Below are 20,843 nucleotides of genomic sequence, written 5' to 3' on the forward strand. Positions count from 1 at the left end.
GGTTGGTTAGGTAGATAACGAACAGCTAGCTTGCCGCTCCAGGATGTCACCACCCCCAGGTTTCAGGCTCCAGCGGACTCTCCTTGAGGCCATGAGAAGGGGTTGGGCATCCTATCACTCCTCACTACCAAAATGCTGGCTGGGGTTGGGGAGAGATGGATTTTCATCTGTTTCATTCACTTTGGAGTGGTTTTTTTTTAAGATTTTATTATTTATTTATTTGAGAATGAGAGAGCAGGGGGAGGGGCAGAGGGTGAAGGAGAGAATCTCAGACAGACTCATTGATAAGCAACGAGCCCAATGCAGGGCTCAATCTCATGACCCTGAGATCATGACCTGAGCTGAAATCAAGAGATGGATGCCCAACTGACTGAGCCACCCAAGAGCCCCTGTTTCCGTCCCTCCTGAAAACTTGGAAGAGTGCCTGGTACATGGTAGAGGCACAGCAAATAATTCTGGGTTGCATGAATATTGATAAAAAGTTGAAGTCTTCAAGTAGACTTCATGGTTATGAATCTTTAGACATTAAAGTAACACTGAAATATATAAATCAAAAACTATTAGAAATATGACATGACAGGATGATAATGTAGGTAAATGTCCTACATGGGAGAGTTAACACAAACTAACGAAACTGACTAGTTGTGTAGACAAAATATAAATAAGGATAAAGAACATCTGAAAAATGAAAATCACAAGCCTAATCTAATAAATATGCCTGTGGAACATTTATAAAAAGTGAGCAGACTTTTACTGAGAGATAATCTCAGTAAATTTCCCAAAAGTGGGACATATTAATATTGGCTCCTACCCTTTAAAACCATAAAACAAAGACTAGAAATACATAAAAAGAAAATGAGTCCATCCTTATATATCTATATTGCTATAGATGCAAAATACCAAGGAATAAACCATAAGGAAATAAAATCTAGTAACATATGTAAATCTTAAAAAAAAAAACTATAAAAGTACTAGAAGAAATACAGTAAAATGTGATTTCAGTTCTAAAGTAGAGGAGTTTCTAAGGTTGATAAAAAGCTAAGAAGCCAATTCTCATTCTAAACTGAGCTGGCAGAAAACCCAGTCCCTGGAAGAGGGGATGGTACCACAAGAAGAGGCTAAAGCCAGGGATATGGCATCAAAAGTTAACAGTTGGGAAATGAGATGGGGCTAGCCATAGGACAGGAAGAAGTCTGGGGAGTGGTTTAAAGGCCTGGCAAAACCCAGCTCCCGCCCCATCTGCAACAAAGGAACTGCAAGGGATATCTAGGATCACTATCACTTCTTGGGAATTTGTACCCCCTGTATGATATCCCTGTAGTTTGTGTTAAACCCCTGCTGTTTCTCAGTGACTGACTAAATGTTCATAGCTATAAAGCCCTTTAACAAAGATATGTTTGTTTCAGGACAGAAGGGACATTGAGGAAGGAGAACCAGTTCAGGGAGAGAAGAGTGTGATGGCTATCACAGAGACAAGCAGAAAACTTCCGTGCACTCGGTCAGTATTTATTGGGGACCTGCTGTCTCACAGGCCCGTGCTGGTTGCTGATGGGGATACAGAAGCACAGCAAGCCTTTGGCCTTGAGGAACCCTTGATCCCACCAGGTTATGTGAGATAAACACTTTTCAGGGGTTAAATGGAAGGTCCGAGCAGGAAACACAAAAGGCCAAATAAAAAGACCTAGAGAATAAGCTGGGTTCAGAGGTTCACAGACATCAGGTGGGGAGGGTCCAGAGCTGGCAGTGGTGACCCCTCAGATCTGGCATGTCTCAGGCCACATGTTGGCTGATGGTCTTCTTACAGACCCAGTTATAGGGGGTGTCACAGCGAATGTCATTCCACTTCTCCTCAATATGAACACAGTCTTCAGTCTGCCCATCCCAGGACTGCCAGTTGTCTGGCTGGTTTCTGCCCCAAAACCTGGAAACAAGAGGGTTTTATTCTGCCAGATGAAGAAAGTGTCGCTTCCCTCCACTATGGCATAAGGAGCTGAAGTGCCATGAGTCCCTTATCTCCTGGAGGAGAGCTGGGCTCAAGGGTGTCCTAAGTGTGGTTCTGCTGACTGTCTTTATTTACTGAGGATCAAGAAACAGGAAGGGTTTCTGATGCTATAAACCCCCACCCCATAATTCACATTCAGAGACCTTCTAATGAAGGCAGGGCCTAAAAAGGGTATAGGACAGGCAAAAACAGGGGTGCCTGGGTGGTTCAGATGGTTAAGCGTCTGTCTTTAGCTGAGGTCATGATCTCTGGGTCCCAGGTTCCAGCCCTGCATTGGGCTCCATGCTTCTCCCTCTCCCTCTGTCCCTCCACTCTAATGTGTTCTCTCTCACTCTCTCTCTCTCTCTCAAATGAATAAATAAAATCTTAAAAAGTATAGGCAAAAAAAAAAACAAACAAAGAACAATAGCACAGGAAGACCCACTCGTAGTCTCCCTGCCAACATCAGGACATATCCTGCTCTGATAGGTCCTGTAGAGGGGCCTACGCAAGGACCACAACATACCCACACACATCATATGTACACACCTATCACACATACATCACATACACAATTGTACATCCACTCTATACACACACCACTCCCACATCATACATGTATATCACACACACAACACTAGCACTCACCAGGCAGGAATCCACACACAAGACAAGGACAAAGAGTCTCTCCAGCCAGGCCTGCCCTGTGTTCCTGGGATAGCACCAGACAGTGCTGGCTGAACTCACGCTCTGCTCTGGGCAGCATTGAATGGTGTCCCATCCACCCAGCGCCAGGAGCCCTCCTTGCCGCTGTCAGTGAGGCCAATCCAGTGGTGAGAGGTACTCGTGAACTTTACCAGAAATGCCTGTAGAGAAAAGGAAGTGTTGGAGCCTGTGTGAGGAGCTGGTTCTCCCAGCCATGTGGAAAAGGAGGCTAAGCTGTCCTCTCCCTGGTCCTAGGTCATAAAGCCCACTCCTCTGTGCCTTGCATGGTTCATCCAGGATTGAGGGCAGGACCACGGTCCCCTCAGAGAAAGCCCAGCTTCTCCCATGATGACTTGATGAATGTGGCTTCACTGAGATGAAGACCAGCCTGGCCATAGTTTATTAAATAGATGTATTTTATTTAAAAAAAATTTAAAAAGCATGTCTTTTGACAGACATACAAGACCAGTCTCAGGAGAACCACAAAGAATGAGCAGTTCCATGAGCTGAAATGGACCAAACCCATTATGGTCCTTTGACAATAACCCTGGTAAATTCTGGTAAGGACCTTCAGCAGATGGGCCACTGGGGTCTATAGTGCCTTTGGCGGTCCTCGGATTTCTACGTCTGGCTTTCCCGAGAAAGGGAAAGCCTTTATGGGCCTTAATATGAGGATTGACAACTAGAGTAGCAGCTAAAGGGAAAGTGAGGGGTTGGGGAGGGAAGCTATACTCCCAACACTTTAAGGGCAGTCACCCAGTGCTAACCTCCCTTTGCCCTTCCTCACTGCTGACAGCTGTGGGTCTCTGGGTGTCTCCCTCATTCGTGGAGGACATCATCAAGGTTTGCTGTCAGTGCTTCTACCTGCAGAGCAAGATGCTTATGGGAACTCAAACATCTGTTCCCTGACTGACCTAAGAGACCACAGGCCTCTGCCCTGTTCCACTGCAAGAGGAGGAAGGCCAAGGCGCCAAAGTCTGGGTGGTCCTGGGTGTGGGCAGAGATCTTGGTCCTGGTCCTGGGTCCATATCCCATGCCAAGCCCATGAACATCACCCCAAGGCTGCACTCTGACCTGCTCCTCCTCAGAAGTCACCGAAGCCAGGTGGGCTCCCTGGGACACACAGAACTGCTCAGCCTCGTGCCAGGACTTCTTGACGTAAGAAAAGTAATACACACTCCCGCCGTAGGAATGCCAGCCCTGCAGGATCAGCTGAAGAAGTTGATCTGGAGCAAAGGTTGGGGACGAGAGAGAACCAGGGGCTTGTTGCAGATGCCCAAGGACTGCCCTTCCTGACCTCTCCTGGGACAGACCACCGAGGGTTGCAAGCCCCTGCCACACTCAATGCTCAGTACTCCAGGGGCAAGGCCTGGGAGGCTGTACCCCCGGCCCGAAACTCAGTTCACCAGGAAGCCACTCAGAACACCTGGGTGTATCCCTCCAGGGACCCTCAGAGAGTTTTGCTACCCAGACGAGCCTTTCTTTCCAGACTCCTGCTTTCTGGCTCCATGACCCTCTCTTGCCACTCACGGCTCCCACCGGACAGTCTGCTGACCTTGGTTCCCACCATCTCCCTGAGATACTTTGCAGCCATCCCACAGTACCACTCACTTCCTCCCCTCCATCTCCTTCGACGTCAGCTGCTGTCCACACCCAGGACCATCCTTGGGACCTAATCTACCTGACCTTCCCATTTCAAGCTCTAAAATCTCATTCCGTGAGGACAAGCCTCCGGTGCTCTCAGCTCTCCCATTCCTTCCCACAATCACACCCTGCTTTTTAATATCATCTGCGCCACAGCTGTTTGAAATGGTGCCACAGTAGACTTGCTTATTCATTCATTCATTCTTTTGTTCAACATCCACATCTCAATGGTGTTTGACTTCTGTGAACCAGGGACTATTAGACAAAGATCAGTAAGACATGATCCATACCCTCAGGGAGCTTACAGTCTAGCAAATGAGACAGAGGTGTAAGAAAGGCATTGAAAAACTTTCATGGAAGACCATGCACATGTTAGAACAGAGCCATAAAAAGAGGGGGTGGTCTCTGTCACCTGGGCTGCACGTGGCACTCAGGAAGGACACTCCAGGTGAGCTGTCACTTGAGCTAAGTCTTAAAACACTGAAAAGAGTTTGCCAGGTGGTCTGTGCCAGGGAGAACATCTCAGGCAGGAGGAAAAATTAGACACCAAAAGGGTGAAGGTGTGAAACAGCATGGCATGGCCTGACCTGTCCAAGCACTTGGGATGGTCAGCGCATAAGGGAGGGGAGACGCTCCTGGGCAGCTTCACCAGCACTCTATCGTCCATCTCATGTGCAGGAACTTGGAGTTTTTTCCTCTCTGGGCACTGGGGAGCCCTGAAAGGTTTTAGGAAGTATAGTAGTGTGCTCCAGATTTGCACTGTGCTAATAGCAACCTGGTGATGGTGTGGGGACTGAGGGAGAAGAAGGTGATCCTAACCAGGCCAGAGACACCAATCAGAATATCATTGCAAATATCTCAGTAATGATGCGGAGCGTGGAAGCCAGTGGTTTTCAGAATGTGGTCCCAGACTATCAGCATCACCTGGGAATTAAGTAGAAATGCACAATCTCAAACCCATCCCAGACTGGCTGAATCTGAAGCTGTGTCTTAACGGTTGGTATTTTAACAAACCCTCCAGGCGATCCTGCTGCATTCCAAAGCTGAAGAACCAGTAGTCTAAACTGAGGATTGGCAAACTGCAACCTGCAACCGGCAAGCAATCTCTTTTTATAAATAAAGTTTTATTGGAACACAGTCACACCCTTCAGTTTACATCCATCTTTGGCTGCTTTATTGCTACAGCAGGAGAGATGCTGCAACAGAGGCTGTTTACCCAGAAGCCCAAAATATCTACTATTTAGCCCTTTAAGAAAAAGTTAAGCTAATGGTTCTCAGTCCTGACTGCCCACTAGAACCACCTAGGAAGCTTTTTAAAAAATTCTATGTCCACACTGCATCCCAGACCCTCCTCACCGCCCCCCACCGACAAAAGCCATAGTTCTAGAGGTGGGTCCCAGTCATCAGTATAAGTAAAGCTCCTAGGGTGAGCCCAATGTGACAGACAGCAAAGAAACACGGGTCTCTGCTAAAGCAGTAGGTGGACATGGGAAGGCACTAGGAGGACAGCAGGGGGCACTGCAGAGGCATTAAGAAGGTCAGACATCCAGGCTTCTGACAGACCCACACCAGGAGTCTCATTTTTTTTTTTTTTAAGATTTTATTTATTTAGAGAGAGAGAGAAGACAGGAGCAAGGGGGAGGGAAAGAGGGAGAGGGAGAAGCAAACTCCCTGGGGAACCCAATGCAGGACCCTGAGACCATGACCTGAGCCAAGGGCAGACGCTTAACCAACTGAGCAAACTGCCCCCCTCTCACCCTTAGCACCCTTAGCAAGAGACCTCCTCTACCTAGAAAGAGACACCTAGATCAGCTCCCTCAGTTTCCTGTTCCCGCATCTGCAAACCTGGGTGAACACCTACTGCCCCACCGCACCCTCTCAGCCTCAGAAGTTCAAGTACTTATCTTCCCAGCCCTTCAAGGTCAGTCCCCCAGCAGCTCATTTCATTCTGCTTCTCTGTCTCTCTCTCCTCCCACCACCTCCCTCTTCGCTGGTTCCTTTCTCCCACCCTCACATCAAGCCTATTCTCTTAATCTAGAAAAACCCTCTTGAGGAAGTTCACCAAAATGTGAGCAGTGGGCTCATAGAGAAAATGTAGAGGGGTGCCTGGGTGGCTAAGCCAGTTAAGTGCCCAACTCTTGGCTTAGGTTCAGGCCATGATCTCAGGGCCATGGGATGGAGCGCCATGTCAGGCTCTGTGCTCGGGGCAGTCTGCTTGGGATTCTCTCTCCCTGTTCCTCTGCCCCTCTCCCTGCTAGTGCTTTTTCTCTCCCTCCCTCTCTCTCTCTCTCAGATAAATTAATACATCTTTTCAAAACTGTAGAAATATTCATGGAAATATAAGTGGTTATTTTCTCATAATTTTCTTTTTCAATATCTGCACATTGTCTATAATCAATATGGATGGTTTTTTTTGTTTTTTTTTAAAGATTTTATTTATTTATTTGACAGAGAGAGATTACAAGTAGGCAGAGAGGCAGGCAGAGAGAGAGAGGAGGAAGCAGGCTCCCTGCTGAGCAGAGAGCCCGATGTGGGACTCGATCCCAGGACCCTGAGATCACGACCTGAGCCAAAGGCAGCGGCTTAACCCACTGAGCCACCCAGGCGCCCAATATGGATGTTTTATAATGTAAATACCAGGGACACGCGTTTTTTAATCCCTCCCTCCACCATGCCATCCCCCCACCTCAGCCTCATTGTTCTCCTTCACTCCTCAGCCAAGGTCCTTGAATGGCTTGTGCACCTGATCTCTCCTTCACATCCTACCAAGGGTGGTCTGGCCTCCAGGCCACACACTACTCTCCACTGGAACTTCATTCCCAGTGACTTATAAATTGCCCAGAGTCAGTGGGTGCTTATTGGTTATTTTATGTGACCTCTTAGGGACTCACCAGAACTAGCCACTTCCTTCTTGAAATTCCCTTCTTCCTGACTTCCCCAGCTGCCTATCTCCTAGTTCTCCTTCTGCCTCTAAGACTGCCGTCCCTAGTAGTCTTCTTCAAAAACACCTCTTTCCCCTCTTGCCACCTGAAAGCTGACTTCCTGTTTCTGCCCTCAGCTTCCTTCCCACGAAGCATTTTATCTCATACAAACCTCCCGCCATCCTGCTCCCACCGCCACAACCTGAACCCAATGTACCCAGGGCTCCCACAGCTGTGTCTGGAGCCAGGGCCTATCCCCTACACTCCAGATGGCCTGCAGATGACAGCCCCCCCAAGGCATCTCAGGCTCAGCCTGCCCAAATCTCACTGCTCTTCTCCCTTCTTTTATTCCCTCTCAGTATGGAGACCCATCTGATCAGCCTTCTTGAAGCCCTCCAATACACCCTCATCTCCTGAAGGATAAAACCCAAACTCAGAGGCCTTCCACATCCATGTGGTGTCTCTCCAGTTCTGCCTAGCTTCCTAGCACAGTGACTTTCAAAGTGCAATCATTAACCCATTCGTGGGAAGTATCAAGGTGTTTTTTTTTTAAAGAACAGATTATAAAATATCAGAGTACATTTGTGTGGTAAAACTTTTGGCTTTTGAAGTGTGTGTGTGTCTGTGTGTGTGTGTGTGAGAGAGAGAGAGAGAGAGAGAGAGAGACATAATTATACCAGGCCACAATATAAAACAAATTTCAGGTTTACATTCAAAACAGTTTGAAAGCTACCATAGTGGTCCCTGCCCATTAGCCTCTCAGCCTGTACCTCATCACCTGCCCTCTTGGCCATAGTCCAGTCAGACAGAAGTGCCTGAAGTTTCCTGAACCTCATGACTTCACATCTTCATGCCTATGAACCTGCCATCCTCGTACCCTACTTGTTTGGTAAACACCTACTAGTCCTTTAGGACTCAGTTCAAGGGCCCTCTTCTCTACAGAGCATCTTTTGATCCTTTCTCCTCCAGAAGGTTCCTCCCCCACTCAGAAGATCCCTTTTATATACCAGAGGACACTGACCTCAGCAAGTCCTTCTCTCCCTTCTTTTTGTTCCTCTCCACCCCAGTTCCTAGATCTCCCTCTCACATAGCACCTCTTATGCCTCCCCACCTGCCTTCCACACATCGTTCGTTTCTCATGTGCTGTTTTGTCACTCTGACCAGATGGCAAGCCACTTAAGAGCAGGACAGCTGCCTTATGTCACCTCCACCACTGCCTAGGCACATCAAGCCTATATGGGGGGCTTCAGCCCTTCTCCAGCTCTCACCCTCCTTCCCAGGGGGATGCATGTTGAAGTAAGCAAAAGGCAGGGGCGCCTGGGTGTCTCAGTTAAGCGTCTGCCTTCGGCTCAGGTCATGATCCTGGGGCCCTGGGATCAAGCTCCATATCAGGCTCCATGCTCAACGGGGAGCCTGCTTATCCCTCTGCTTGCCACTCCTCCTGCTTGTGGTCCCTCTCAATCCCTCTCTCTCTCTCCCTGTCAAATAAATAAATAAAATATTTTTAAAAAATGTTTTAAAGTAAGCAAAAGGCTGAAGGGACAGAAGACTCTGCCCGTCCAGAAGACTGTACCTCCCAGGCCAAGCTCTCCCATCCCACTTACTTTGGGTCCTCTGTAGCTGCTCCTGGGAGCCAAGGGCCACACGGACTGCCTCCAGACGACTCTGCTCCTCCTGGATTTTCATAGTTAGTGTTTTGGTGTTCTCTAAATCCACTTTTAACTGCCAGATATCAGCGCTGGCCTTCTGCAGACTGCTCTCCAGCCTCTGGATCTTGGAACCTAAGTCTGCAGCAGTCTTCATCCCTTGTTTTAGGGTCTGTATCTCTCTGCTAGCATTTTTCACATACACACCTAGTACCTCAATCTTGGGATCTAGGGCACTGGCATTTTCAAGCTCTGTTTTTAATAACTGGATCTGAGCATCTGTCTGCTTTAGACTGTTGCTGGTTACTTGGGTCTGGGCAGTAACAGTTTCCAAATCTCTTTTTAACAAGTGAATCTCATCACCAGCCCAATTGGAATGACCTTTTAGTAACTGGATCTCAGCGCTGGTGTTGTCTAAACTGCCTCTTAGAAAAGTCTGCATCTGGGAGTTTAAAGCACTGGCATTTTGTAGGCTTCCCTTGACCCTCTGGAGCTCAGCACTGGCTCCTTCCAAACTGCTTCTTAAAACCTGACTCTGGGCCCTTAACTCCTGGACACCAGCCAGTTTGCCGCTCAGAACTTGGATCTGAGCATTAGCATTCTTTAGACTGCTGTTCGCCCACTGGGCCTGGGCATTTGCCATTTTCAGCCCTGCTTTCAATATTGCAATTTCAGCATTGGCATTTCCTAAGCCTCTGCTCAGCATGTGGAGCCCGAGGCTGGCATTTTCTAAACTGCTTTTTAAGAAACTGTGAGTCTGGGAATTCGAAGCGTTTGCCTTTTCCAGATCTCCTTTCAGCTTCCGGAGATCCGCACCGGCCCCCCCTCCACGGAGCTCCTCAACATCTGGGTTTGGAAACTCAAGGTACTGGCGTCCTCTAGAACGTCCTTTACCCTCTGGATGTCAGCACTGGCGTTTTCCAGGTGACCACGGAGCACCTGGATCTGAGAACTGACACTGTCCACTCTGCAAGACAACATCTGGATCTCTGTGCCCCAGGTGCTGGAATTCTCTTCATGGCTTTTAAACATCTGGATCGTCTCTTGCAACCGTGCCACCCAGTCAGAGTGGTGGGGATCTGGAGGGAGGAAATCGACAAGGCAGCCACAGAGGCCCATTACATAGGCAAGCATTCATAATATGGGCCAACCATAGTGTTCTCATGTCTTCTAAGGGATATGTCTAAAGCGCAGCCCTGGGTGCTCCTCAAGGAGGAGCACTCCTCCTGCTCACCAGAGCCCTGGGAATGGGCCACCTCAGACTATGGGCCAAAAAATAAGATAAAGGTGTACTTAGCTGTCCCCCATGAACTGAGCAAGGAAAGGACTGAAATATTTGCCTACTATAAACTAGCTACCACTAAGAGTCATGCTGGTCAGACTTGGATTATTTTGCCCTTGTAATTGAACTTGAAGGTAACTGATGATATCATTGAGAGCTGCTGAAGTTTAACTCCACTGACATTTCACCATTAAATGGTGAAATTGAAAAAGACACTAGGTATGCATAAAGCCGGCGTTTAGTCTTCCACTCACTGTATTTGTACACCAAGCACAAAGCCTCTTGATTCACCTCTTAAAAACGGAATAGATGGCAAACATAGTTCTCGGATCACAAATTCCAGAAACTAAACAAAATAGGTTCCTGTAGAGGAGGCCCTCTGTTCAGTCCACACATGGGACTATGGTGGAGGCCCTCCAGGTGATACTAGATCCTGGAGTGGAAAGGGCCTTTTGAAGGGCTGGCACACCCAGTGTTACGCAGAGCAGAATGTTTCCCACAGAACAGTGTGAGGATATGGAAGAGCTGAGTGAAAGCCCCGGGTCATCGCAGTCTATCAGAGAACTCGCAGCCCCTTTCAATCTGCATGATCGTTCCCACTAACCCCTCCTGCAGCTGGTCCTACAGCACCTTTTGCTCATTTCACAAGCTAAGTCCTTACCTCAGACATTCATGGTCTAAGACTCTCGAGGCCAGCCTTCTCTCAGGAATAGGGAGAAGAATCCAAGTAGGCCGGGACCCTTTTTGGGAGAATCCTGCCCTATTCCTCATGCCCTACCCAGGTCAATGTAGGAGGTCTCAGGCACTATGCTGAGGAAAGGCCAGGTGGGACTAGGTGGCCTTTGAAGATATGAGAAGTCCAGTCAAATATTCTGCCTTGTCAAGGTAGACAAATACATCAATGGAACAGAATAGAGAATCCAGAAATAGACCTATATATATAGTGATGATTGATTTTCTACGAAGACACAGAAGTAACTCATGATAATCTTTCAACAGATGATGCTGCAGCAAAATCCACACACAAAATAAAAATTAACTTCATGCTTCACACTGTTAATATAAAGCTTAACTCAAAATTAATCATAGACTGAAATGTCAACCAAAAAGTGCAAAATTTCCAGGAGGAAACATAGGTAAATGTCTTTGTGACCTTGGGATAAGTTTCCAATATGAAACCAATAGTACAATCCATAAAAGGAAAAAAAAGGATAAATTAGACTTTATTAAGATTTAAATCTTGTTAGGAGAATGAAAAGACAAGCCGTTAGCTGAGAGGAAATTTTTGCAAATTACATGCTGATAAAGGAGCAAAAAGAGTACATACCGTAGGATCCTTTTCACATAAAACTCTAGAAAAAAACAACCAGTCTGTATTACTGCAAGTAGATAGGTGGATGCCTGGGGATAAAGAGAGGAGGGGCAAGGGAAGGATGTCAAAGGGCACAAAAAAACTGTGGAGGAGGAGGATGAATATGCTCATTTTCTTGACTGTAGTGATGGTTTCACGGGTATACACATAAGTCAAAATTTATCAGAGTGTACGCTTTAAAGATTGTACCTTATTATATGTCAACTGCACCTTAATAAAGCTGTTTGTTTGTTTTTTTTTAATAAAAAGATCGTATCGTATCTTCTTGTGAGAAAACTGGAACCCGTTCAGAGGCATAGGAGGCATCAAAATAGAGGCTCCTCCTAGGGTCTGGGCATCTGAATGCCCCAGCTCCCCCACTCCACCCCTACCTCCCTGTGGCTACTCACTGTGGGGTTCCACAGGTAACTGTCCAGTTGTGTTGTCATCTCCAGGAATCATGGTTGGAAACTGCTGGAAGGAGGCATAGGGCTCCAGTGGAGGTCTTGGCTTCTGTAGAACTGAGACACCCATTCCTGGGTCAGCATACTCTCTGCACTAAGGCTGGGAGAACAGGCTGCCCCACACTCGGTCAGGGTTCTAGAAGGAGGGAGATGCCCCCCACTTCAGACTTCCCTTCATGGGCCTCAGCTCTTGGGAGTCTCCCCTTGGACGGGGGCCTTGGTTGAGTCTCAGATAAGATCGGGTTCAAGCCTGGGGCAAGAGGTAGAATGACTCTTCTGGAAGCAGAGGGTAGGCAGCTAGCCTCTGTGGGACCTTTATACAGGAAGACAGAGAGAGTCAGTGGCGTTCAGGTCACCTAGGAGCTTACCCACAATAAAGAGAGCCACCAGAGAGGAGACAAGAATCACGGCCATAACTGCCAGGATGGTCTGAAAAAGCCTTGGCCTCCTGGGTGCTTCAGGAGCCGCTGCCGCAGAGTCCACCCCTGCAAGGGAGAAGCCAGTGTACAGGAGGTGTGTGCTATACAGGTGTGGGGCCGGCCCTGGGCTCAGTCTCCTGGACTATCTGAGGGGTATGAGAACACTGGCCATGCTTAGCTTGGAGATGGGAAATAAAGCACTTGGAAGTGTTCACCTGCACTAACTGGTGGTGTGGTAGCAACTCAAAGGCAGAGAAGACCACAGAACCTGAAGGAGGGGTGCAGGGCATGGACCCCAGCATGGAGGAGGGCAGCAAACATGTAGTTTGCATGAAAGAAGAAAGGAGGGAGATGGGAAGGGACAAGGCAGGAACTTGACCTCTGGGTTCCAGGGCCAGACTTGCTCTTGAACCCTGACCAGAGCAGGACTCACAGCCCTTTTGGACCACTGCCTCTCCCACAGATTGACTGTCAGTGCTGGAGTTCTCCTCTGCTGGGGTCAGAAAGCCCTGCATGGGTGTCCTAAGAAGAGCTACATCTATTGAGTCTGGGGGTGTGATTAAGGATGAACAGTGTACAGCAGAATCCGTTCTAAGGCAGAGAAACATCAGCCTAGAACCCCTGAGGCCTGGGAGGGGGGGGGGAAGCAACCCAACGTGCAGAGAGGGGACCAGGAACCAGGTCCCTCCGAATTCAAAGTTCACCTTTCCCTTGTCAGTTGCCATCTCCAAGGGAAGGGGTCTGGGGAGGTCTCCTGCAGAGACTGGGGTGTGCCCCAGTCTCTCTATCCTCACCTGACTCACCTTCAGCTCTTGCCTATTTATTCTGGAGGCTGAGACAGGTTGGAGCTGAGCTCTGGCCTGCCAGGCAGGACTGACAAGAATGGCAAGGGCTGCGAGACCAGCGAGCCAGTCCCTGAGGAAGATGGGGTGATGCCTCAGTTTTCTCACCTCGGAGGCGCAGGAAGACCTTCTGGTTGTCCGTAAAGAAGTGGACCCCATCACCATTCATCTCTTCCTTTACCCTCCACCACTGCTCCCTGCCACAGGCCCCTTGCAGGCTGCGCACTGGGAAGTAAAGCTGAGTTCCTTGGGACTTATATGGCCCTGAGTAGGAACTCCCTCTCCTGCTGACTCTGCAGAAGCACCTCAGCAGGGTCCTGTCCTTCCAGGCTCCCAGGCGCCAGTCTGCCCTACCCTCTCCCTCTCTTCCCTGGCATCAGCACTGGCCCTCCCCTCAAGCCCCTAACCCCAACCTCCACTCTCCAGAAGAGTCCCCAAAGCTAGCCTCCAGAGCCACTCTGGAGGGGGTCCCGGTGATCCTTCTCAGCTTTATAGAAAAACATCCTTGTGACCTGTGGCTGACCCTTAAACCTAGCCCCAGAGCCCCTCAAGTAACAGGAGGTCAGGTAAGGAGGGAGCTGGGTCAGTGTAGGAGGTATCTGGAAGGGCTCAGGTGACTCTTGACCACTTAGGACCACACAACTGGCAGGGAAAGGAAAGGGTCTGTGCTAGACTAAAAAGTGTATTTGGTCTTTGTCACAGTTCCTTGGAATTTCCTAAGTGACAGGACTACCTTTTATTATTCACAAAAAGGCCCTTTTGAGCATACCTGAGTTTATGATAATGAGGTGACTCAGGGTAGGCCTCTAGATCGTTTCAGGATGGGAGCAGATCCCAGAAAAACCAACCCCCCACCCAGGACTTCCAGGTAGGAGAGGGGGCCTGGAGATGGGATTATGAGAAAGATTCAAGCAGTTTTCAAGGAGTTTCCTGGTTGCTGAATATATCCACCTGCCTGGAGAGTGTCGCATCCCAACTGCACAGGAACAGAGTTTCCATTGCTCTGAACTCTTCTGGACTCCTGACCTCATCCTAGGTATTTCTTCCTCTGGCTGTTCATTTGTATCCTTTACCGTAAACTATAATAGAACGCATGGTGTGTTCCTGGGTTCTGTGAGTCATTCTAGTGAATTTTCAAAGCAGAAGGGGGTCATGGGAGCCCCCCGATTTGCAGTGGGCTGTGCAGAAGTTGCCTGGAGACCCCACTTGCAGGCGCCATCTTGTGGGATTGGAGCCCTTAACCTGTGCGGTCTGTGCTAACTCCAAAGTCATTGTTAGGACTAACTTCAAGTGTAGGATACCCAGTTGATGTCAGAGAATTGGTTGGTGTCAGAAAACAGCAAGCAGGACCCAAGTTGATCCAATTTCGCACCTCTAGCTGATTTCATCCACGCTCCCTTGAGTTGATCAGGTTTGAGACTAACTGAACAGAAACTGATGGATACGCCGATGTGCTGCTTTGCAGTGAGAGCCTGTGACATCCCTGCTTCAGGGGGTTCCTGCTGTTTGTGAGCCCGGACTTAGAAGACAGGGAACTGAGGCATCCTGGTGGAGCCACGTGAGCCCAAAGTCCCCAGCCCTAAAGGGGGTAAACAGCTGAGCAGAATCAATACTCCCACTGGCTGGCCAGTTCATGACCAGAATCCATTCTCCCTAAGTCAGTTCAAAGTTAATGGTTCCTTGGTTCTCTGGTACTTCAGATGGTTATAATCTTATCAAAACGGATCATATTTTCTTTAACTCATAAAAATCTAATTATATATTTGTCCCCTATCTCACCAGCGACTCACTGGCAAGATGTCAGTTACTGCCTTGCAAATGGCTTGTGCCATCCTTCTTGCATGGTTTCTTCCTAGTTTCAATCTTAGCTTCTAGTTTCCCTCTTCTCCTGTTCTGACAGCTTTTTCCCAAATCCCAGAGTCAGCCTCCCACAGGTCCTCTGGCTGCTAAGAAGCCTGCAGCACCACTGAAGTGACGGAGACACTGTCCTGCGAGTGCCTTGTCCCAAGGGAGAGCAGCTTCTGCCCAAGAAGAGCTTGTGTCATGGAGGCCACTGTCAACTTGGCCAGCGGTTAGCGGAGCGCACAGCGGGTGTGCAGGGTGAGGAAGGGGGTGGTTGCCTACACACAGTTCATGAGGCCGTGTGTGTGCACGTGTGTGCATGCGTGCGTGCATGTGTGTGTGCGTGCATGTGTGTGTGTGTGCGTGCGTGTGTGCATGTGTGTATGTGTCGGTAGAGCATCCATGGAGGCCTATTACCTCCTCTCCAATGCAATCTGACCTGGAAGGAAAGGACATAGGAGGAATCTGGAGGCACCCATTTCTGGACCAGTCAACAGCACTGCCTAAGACCCCAGGAGTGTCTAGCAAACCCCTTCACCTCTGTGTGAAAGGAGAGTTGCTTGAGGTCCTTCCCCAGAGGCCCAGAAGAGACCCAGGGGTGGCAGAAGTAAAGCAAGAGACCGCTTTCGTTTCCATTTCCCCACAGTCAGGAAGGGCCCAGGCCAGGCCCACTCAGGAGCTGATTCTTCCTGGAGCCTGACAGCTGAGGGAGCCTCAAAAGCAGAACTGGAAGGGTAGAGTCTGGGCCAAGAGACGGTATAGTCCTGCAGATGTGGTGGCCTTAGGCGTGACCAGCCCAGTCCCTTCCCCCTCTTCCCTGTCCCCATTCCTGTCCCACCCCAGGCTCCCAGCTCTAATTTCTCCTATAAGAACACCATCCTCCAGCAGGAAACACCAGGAGGCTGCTGCTACATCCTTGCTGGGAGGTTTCTCTGTTCTCTGGCCAGAATAAATCCTATGGATATTTTATACATTAATATCAGAACTGCTCATCCACTGGGACCTCTTACACATTGATTTTTCCTGACCTACTAAAGAGCACAGGGTCACACTTCTATAGGTGCAGACACCTAGCTGCAGAAGCTTTTCTCTTTCTTTTTATTAACTATTTGAGAGAGAGTGAGCAAGAGAGAGCATAAACCAGGGGAGGGGCAGAGGGAGAGGGAGAAGGACTCCCCACTGAGCAGAGAGCCTGATGTGGGACTTGATCCCAGGACCCTGGGATCATGACATGAGCTGAAGGCAGAGGCTTTACCGACTAAGCCAGCCAGGCGCCTACAGAAGCCTTTCAGTCACCCATTTTGATCCTTAACAACACAGTGTAGTCAGCTGCCTTCCAGGGAGTAGCCAGATCCAGCAGTTTTGAGGAAAAGGGGAGACCTGAAGCCTGCAAGCTGGCACCCTCAGCCGCTGAGAGCTGACAGTCTGCTGTCTTCTGGCATCTCTGCAGGTCTTTATCTTGAGAATAACCCTTCCCTCCTGCTCAGTCTATCTGGTAACGGGGAGGCTAAGCCCATACCCAATTCCCAGGCCCAGGAATGAGTGTGTGGCTTGGTCAACATAACCCATCTCCCTGATTTCCATTATAGCTTTAGGGATGAGCATGTCAGTCAATGCTAGATTTTTGTTGGAACTATTGCGAAAGGGACCACATCCCTCGGAAGCTGCAAAACCAGGAGGTTGTAGGCAAGGAGCTACCCAGGTCGCTCCTCGGGAAGGTCTGCCTGGCCCTTGGCACTAAGCCAATGCAGTCAGAGGGTAGGGCTGGAGAGAGGCAGCTTTGGGGCAAGATGTGGACATCCAGCTGCACGAAGTGTCCCAACGTGGCATCCCATAGCAAATCCAACAACAGTAACAGTGATCCCTCCCTTCACAGGCCCCAGGGCTCCTGCTCACCCAGCTTCAATTCAGTTAACCTTCTAACTGTTCTCCCTGCCTCTAGTCTTGCCCCCCGCAAGTCTTGTCACCATATTGCATGTATAATGATCTTTAAAAAAAAAAAAAAATCAGGTATCCACATACACGTTCCCTTGCTCCCTCAGCCAAGGAGAAGCAAATACCCCAGCTGCAGCGGCCACACACACAGCACCTAGATCTTGGTTTCCAATATCATTATCCAAAAAAAGGAAACCAGGGCTCTTTGGAGAAATGGCTGATTCTAGGACCAGGACAGGACATATAAAAAAGGCACCCAGAGTATCTTGTGTCTGGAAGTAAAGAGATGCTTTAAAAAATATAACAATAAAAATAGTGTTTATTGTTGGGGCGCCTGGGTGGCTCAGTGGGTTGGGCCTCTGCCTTCGGCTCAGGTCATGATCTCAGGCTCCTGGGATTGAGTCCCGCATCGGGCTCTCTGCTCGGCAGGGAGCCTGCTTCCTCCTCTCTCTCTCTCTCTCTGCCTGCCTCTCTGCCTACTTGTGATCTCTCTCTGTCAAATAAATAAATAAAATCTTTAAAAAAAATAGTGTTTATTGTTTTTCTGAAAATAAATAAATTGGAAAAAAATAGTGTTTATTTTTGCCAAAAAAGACACAGGAGCTACATAAAAGAGTGCCTACTGGCCCAAACTGGAACCATTTAAGTAAGAAAATAAAGTTGTACTGGACTATAACCCAAAGTATAAAACCCATGAATCCATCCTGATAAAATAAACGTCTGAATAAATAAATAGATAAATCTCCCACACAGAAAAATTGCAAATAATTTGTGTGGCTATTCCATCTTCAAGAAAGTAGGGTGTAACTCCCCAATTCTGAAGTATGGGCTACACACAGTGATTGCTATTGTCCGAATGTTCGTGTCCCCCTCCACATTTGTATGTTGAAACACTAACCCCCCAATTGGATGGTACTAGGAAGTAGGGTCTTTTGGAGGGATTAGGTCATGAAGGATTAGGGATTAGAGTGGAGTCCTCATAAATGTGATTCGCACTTTATTAGAATAGAGGCCCCAGGGAACTTGCTCGCCCCTTCTCCCATATGGAAGGACATAACAAAACACAAGGAGTCTGGGACTGGGGTGGGGGGGAAGGCCCTCACTCCAGCATGCAGAAGGGCAGGTACCCAGGAAGGGACCTCACTGGAGAAGTGGGCCCTGGATGTGGGGATTAAGTGAGCCAAGACCACAGGACCCTGACCCCAGGCACAGACTGCACAGACAGTAAAAGTATACCCTCACTGACTTGGGCTCTTTCTGTTTGGAAAAACAACAATGGGGTGGAAGGGCGGGGCTAGTCTTCTCATTACATCCACATGCACAGGATCCAGGAGGGTCTGGAGGGCTGGTCTGGATCTAAGGTGGCACCAGGAAGCCCCGCAGCCAGAATCCTTGGGCCTTCATTCTGCTGCCCTCCCCTCTGCAGCTCAGCTACTCTCTCCCCTGCACCGTTCTCTTTTCCCTGCCAGATATGCCAGGTGCTCTGCCTTTCTACCCCATAGTTTCTGCCTGTCCCTCGTTTCTGCAGGTGCTCCATGATGGCCCTAGCAGCCCTTCTTTAAGTCAGGGCCTTCCAGCTAGACTTCCCTGTTAGGGGCCTCATCCCCAGGGTGTTTCTACCCCAAATTCTTTCCCAGAGAACTGGTCAGAAGGTCTTGCTCACGTCTTCACACCAGGACCAACCTCGTTCTGAACGCCACCTGTTCACCCCAGTGGTGGGTGACGCAGTCAATTCAAGCTACGGTATCAAGAATACTATAGACGAAGAGGCTTACACAAGGAACACTTGCTTCTCACCGTTCTGGAGGCTGAGCAGTCCAAGGTCAAGGTGCTGGCAGGTCCAGTTCCTGCTGAGAGCCTTCTGGTTTGCAGACTGACGTCTTCACATTGTAAACTGGCCTGGCAGAGAGAGAGAGGAAAGATCTCCTGTCTGTTTTCATAAGAGCATGAATCTCAACATGAGGGCTCTACCCTTGGGACCTAATTCCTTCCTAAAGTCCCCACCTCCTAACACCATCATGCTGCAGGTTTGAATTTCAATGTCCAGGTTTTGAGGGGACACAACCCTTCAGTCCATAGCAGTGAGGGAAGGATCTTGTGCCCTAAATAGTACAAGCTGACCAAACAGCATCTAACACTGAACGGATGAGACTGACAGTCGTTTCTTAGTCACATATCACAGTCTGGAGGAGAAGACACCACATATGATGCAGGTGTCCTCGACCCCCATGGCGGTTATACCCGTGAGCAGAGGGAACCGGCAAGGACTGTGGTAGGCAAGCACTATAGTAACCAGAAGATACAGTGGCCCTGATTCTGCAAGAGGACGTGATTGGCGTGTTGGAATAGATTCCTGAGTTGGCGGGCAGGTGGGTTCGTGGAACCCAGCAGGTTTCAAGTTGGGTGGAATGCAGCTGGTGCGGTGGATAGAGGGATTAGCGAGGTAGGGTGACTCTCTGATGAGAACTGGCTCAAAGATGTCACAGCAGCCATGAAACTGTAGACCTTACAGTACAAGCTTCTGAATCAGCTGTCCCAGTGACAAGTGCCACCTCGGGAGGCAGGCGGAATAGGGTGCAGGGCCACACGCTACTCAATGTGGCAGCCCAGATGTCAGGACTAACTTGACAAGTGGGAGAGTGAAATGGAGAGCAACACAATACTTGGAAACCCAGTGGGAGAGCTTCCTAGAAGCAGCTTGTATTTAATTTCTGTACCAGCTCGTGCTAGGACCGGAGAGCCAACACTGGGAAAAAATAAAATTCTTCCCGAATTTTCTGCTTGGAATTCAAAGAGTAGGAACAATAAAATCTCTCTCTCTCTTTTTTATTTATTTATTTGACAGAGAGCCAGCACAAGCAGGGGGAGTGGCAGGCAGAGGCAGAGGGAGAAGCAGGCTCCCGGCTGAGCAAGGAGCTTGATATGGGACTCCATCCCAAGATTTTGGGATCATGACCCAAGCCAAAGGCAGATGCTTAACTGACTAAGCCACCCAAGTGTCCAACAAAATATTTTTTAATGACGATGTAGAATTCTTTCTTGCCTACAGCAGCCACACTGGCTCGCCCATCTTCTCTGCCCTGACAAGCCCGCGCCCTCAGACCTCAGCAGTCTCTGGAACTGGCCCACAAATGCTCCTTCATGGACACGACCGCTGCCTGACCATCCCTTACCCATTGCCATAGTTTGAAAATCCCATTTGGGGCGCCTGGGTGGCTCAGTGGGTTAAGCCTCTGCCGTCAGCTCAGGTCATGGTCTCAGTGTCCTGGGGTCGAGGCCCACATCCGGCTCTCTGCTCAGCAGGGAGCCTGCTTCCTCCTCTCTCTCTCTGCCTGCCTCTCTGCCTACTTGTGATCTTTCTGTCTGTTAAATAAATAAATAAATAGTTGTTTTTTTAAAAATCCCCTTTGTCCCATATTTCTTCGAGCTTCCTCCTCATGCCCCTGCCCTAAGCCTGAACCCTTTGCACCCAGAACACCACCTGCTGGTCACAGTCATTAAAGGAAGATGTCCTGTCCCCAGGACCCTACTGAGAGCCCAGAGGAGGATCTAAGGAGAGGAGGGCGCTCTGCTGAGCCCACCTCTGTGCTCACACCACATCCTCCCTGCTCCCCCTCTACTCTCCTCCCAGCGGGTTCAGCTCTGCCTGGATGCCCGCCTTGGCCACCAGATCAGGGTTTGGACTTGATATCCATGAATGGGGTCTGAGTGAAGAGTGGGAAACATGGCCAAGTCTCCCCCTCGGGAATAAAGCCAGGCAACAGAAGATTGTCCAGTGAACATCAGTGAAGAAAGGCCACCGAGAGGGTTG

The 20,843-nt window shown here is 49.1% G+C and overlaps 1 protein-coding gene across 1 annotated transcript; it reads right to left on the reverse strand.

Moving 5' to 3' along the window:
• Positions 1 to 1,734: 1,734 nt before the first annotated feature.
• On the reverse strand, positions 1,735 to 13,424 carry CLEC4F (C-type lectin domain family 4 member F). The gene is given in 8 exon segments (XM_044262463.1): positions 1,735 to 1,921; positions 2,729 to 2,847; positions 3,761 to 3,912; positions 8,856 to 9,720; positions 9,723 to 9,976; positions 11,941 to 12,051; positions 12,363 to 12,479; positions 13,364 to 13,424. Coding segments are annotated over 8 exon segments (1,830 nt in total). The 3' UTR covers positions 1,735 to 1,770.
• Positions 13,425 to 20,843: the final 7,419 nt, after the last annotated feature.

The sequence above is a fragment of the Neovison vison genome, chromosome 8, assembly GCF_020171115.1.
Source record: "Neovison vison isolate M4711 chromosome 8, ASM_NN_V1, whole genome shotgun sequence".
Taxonomy (NCBI): domain Eukaryota; kingdom Metazoa; phylum Chordata; class Mammalia; order Carnivora; family Mustelidae; genus Neogale; species Neogale vison.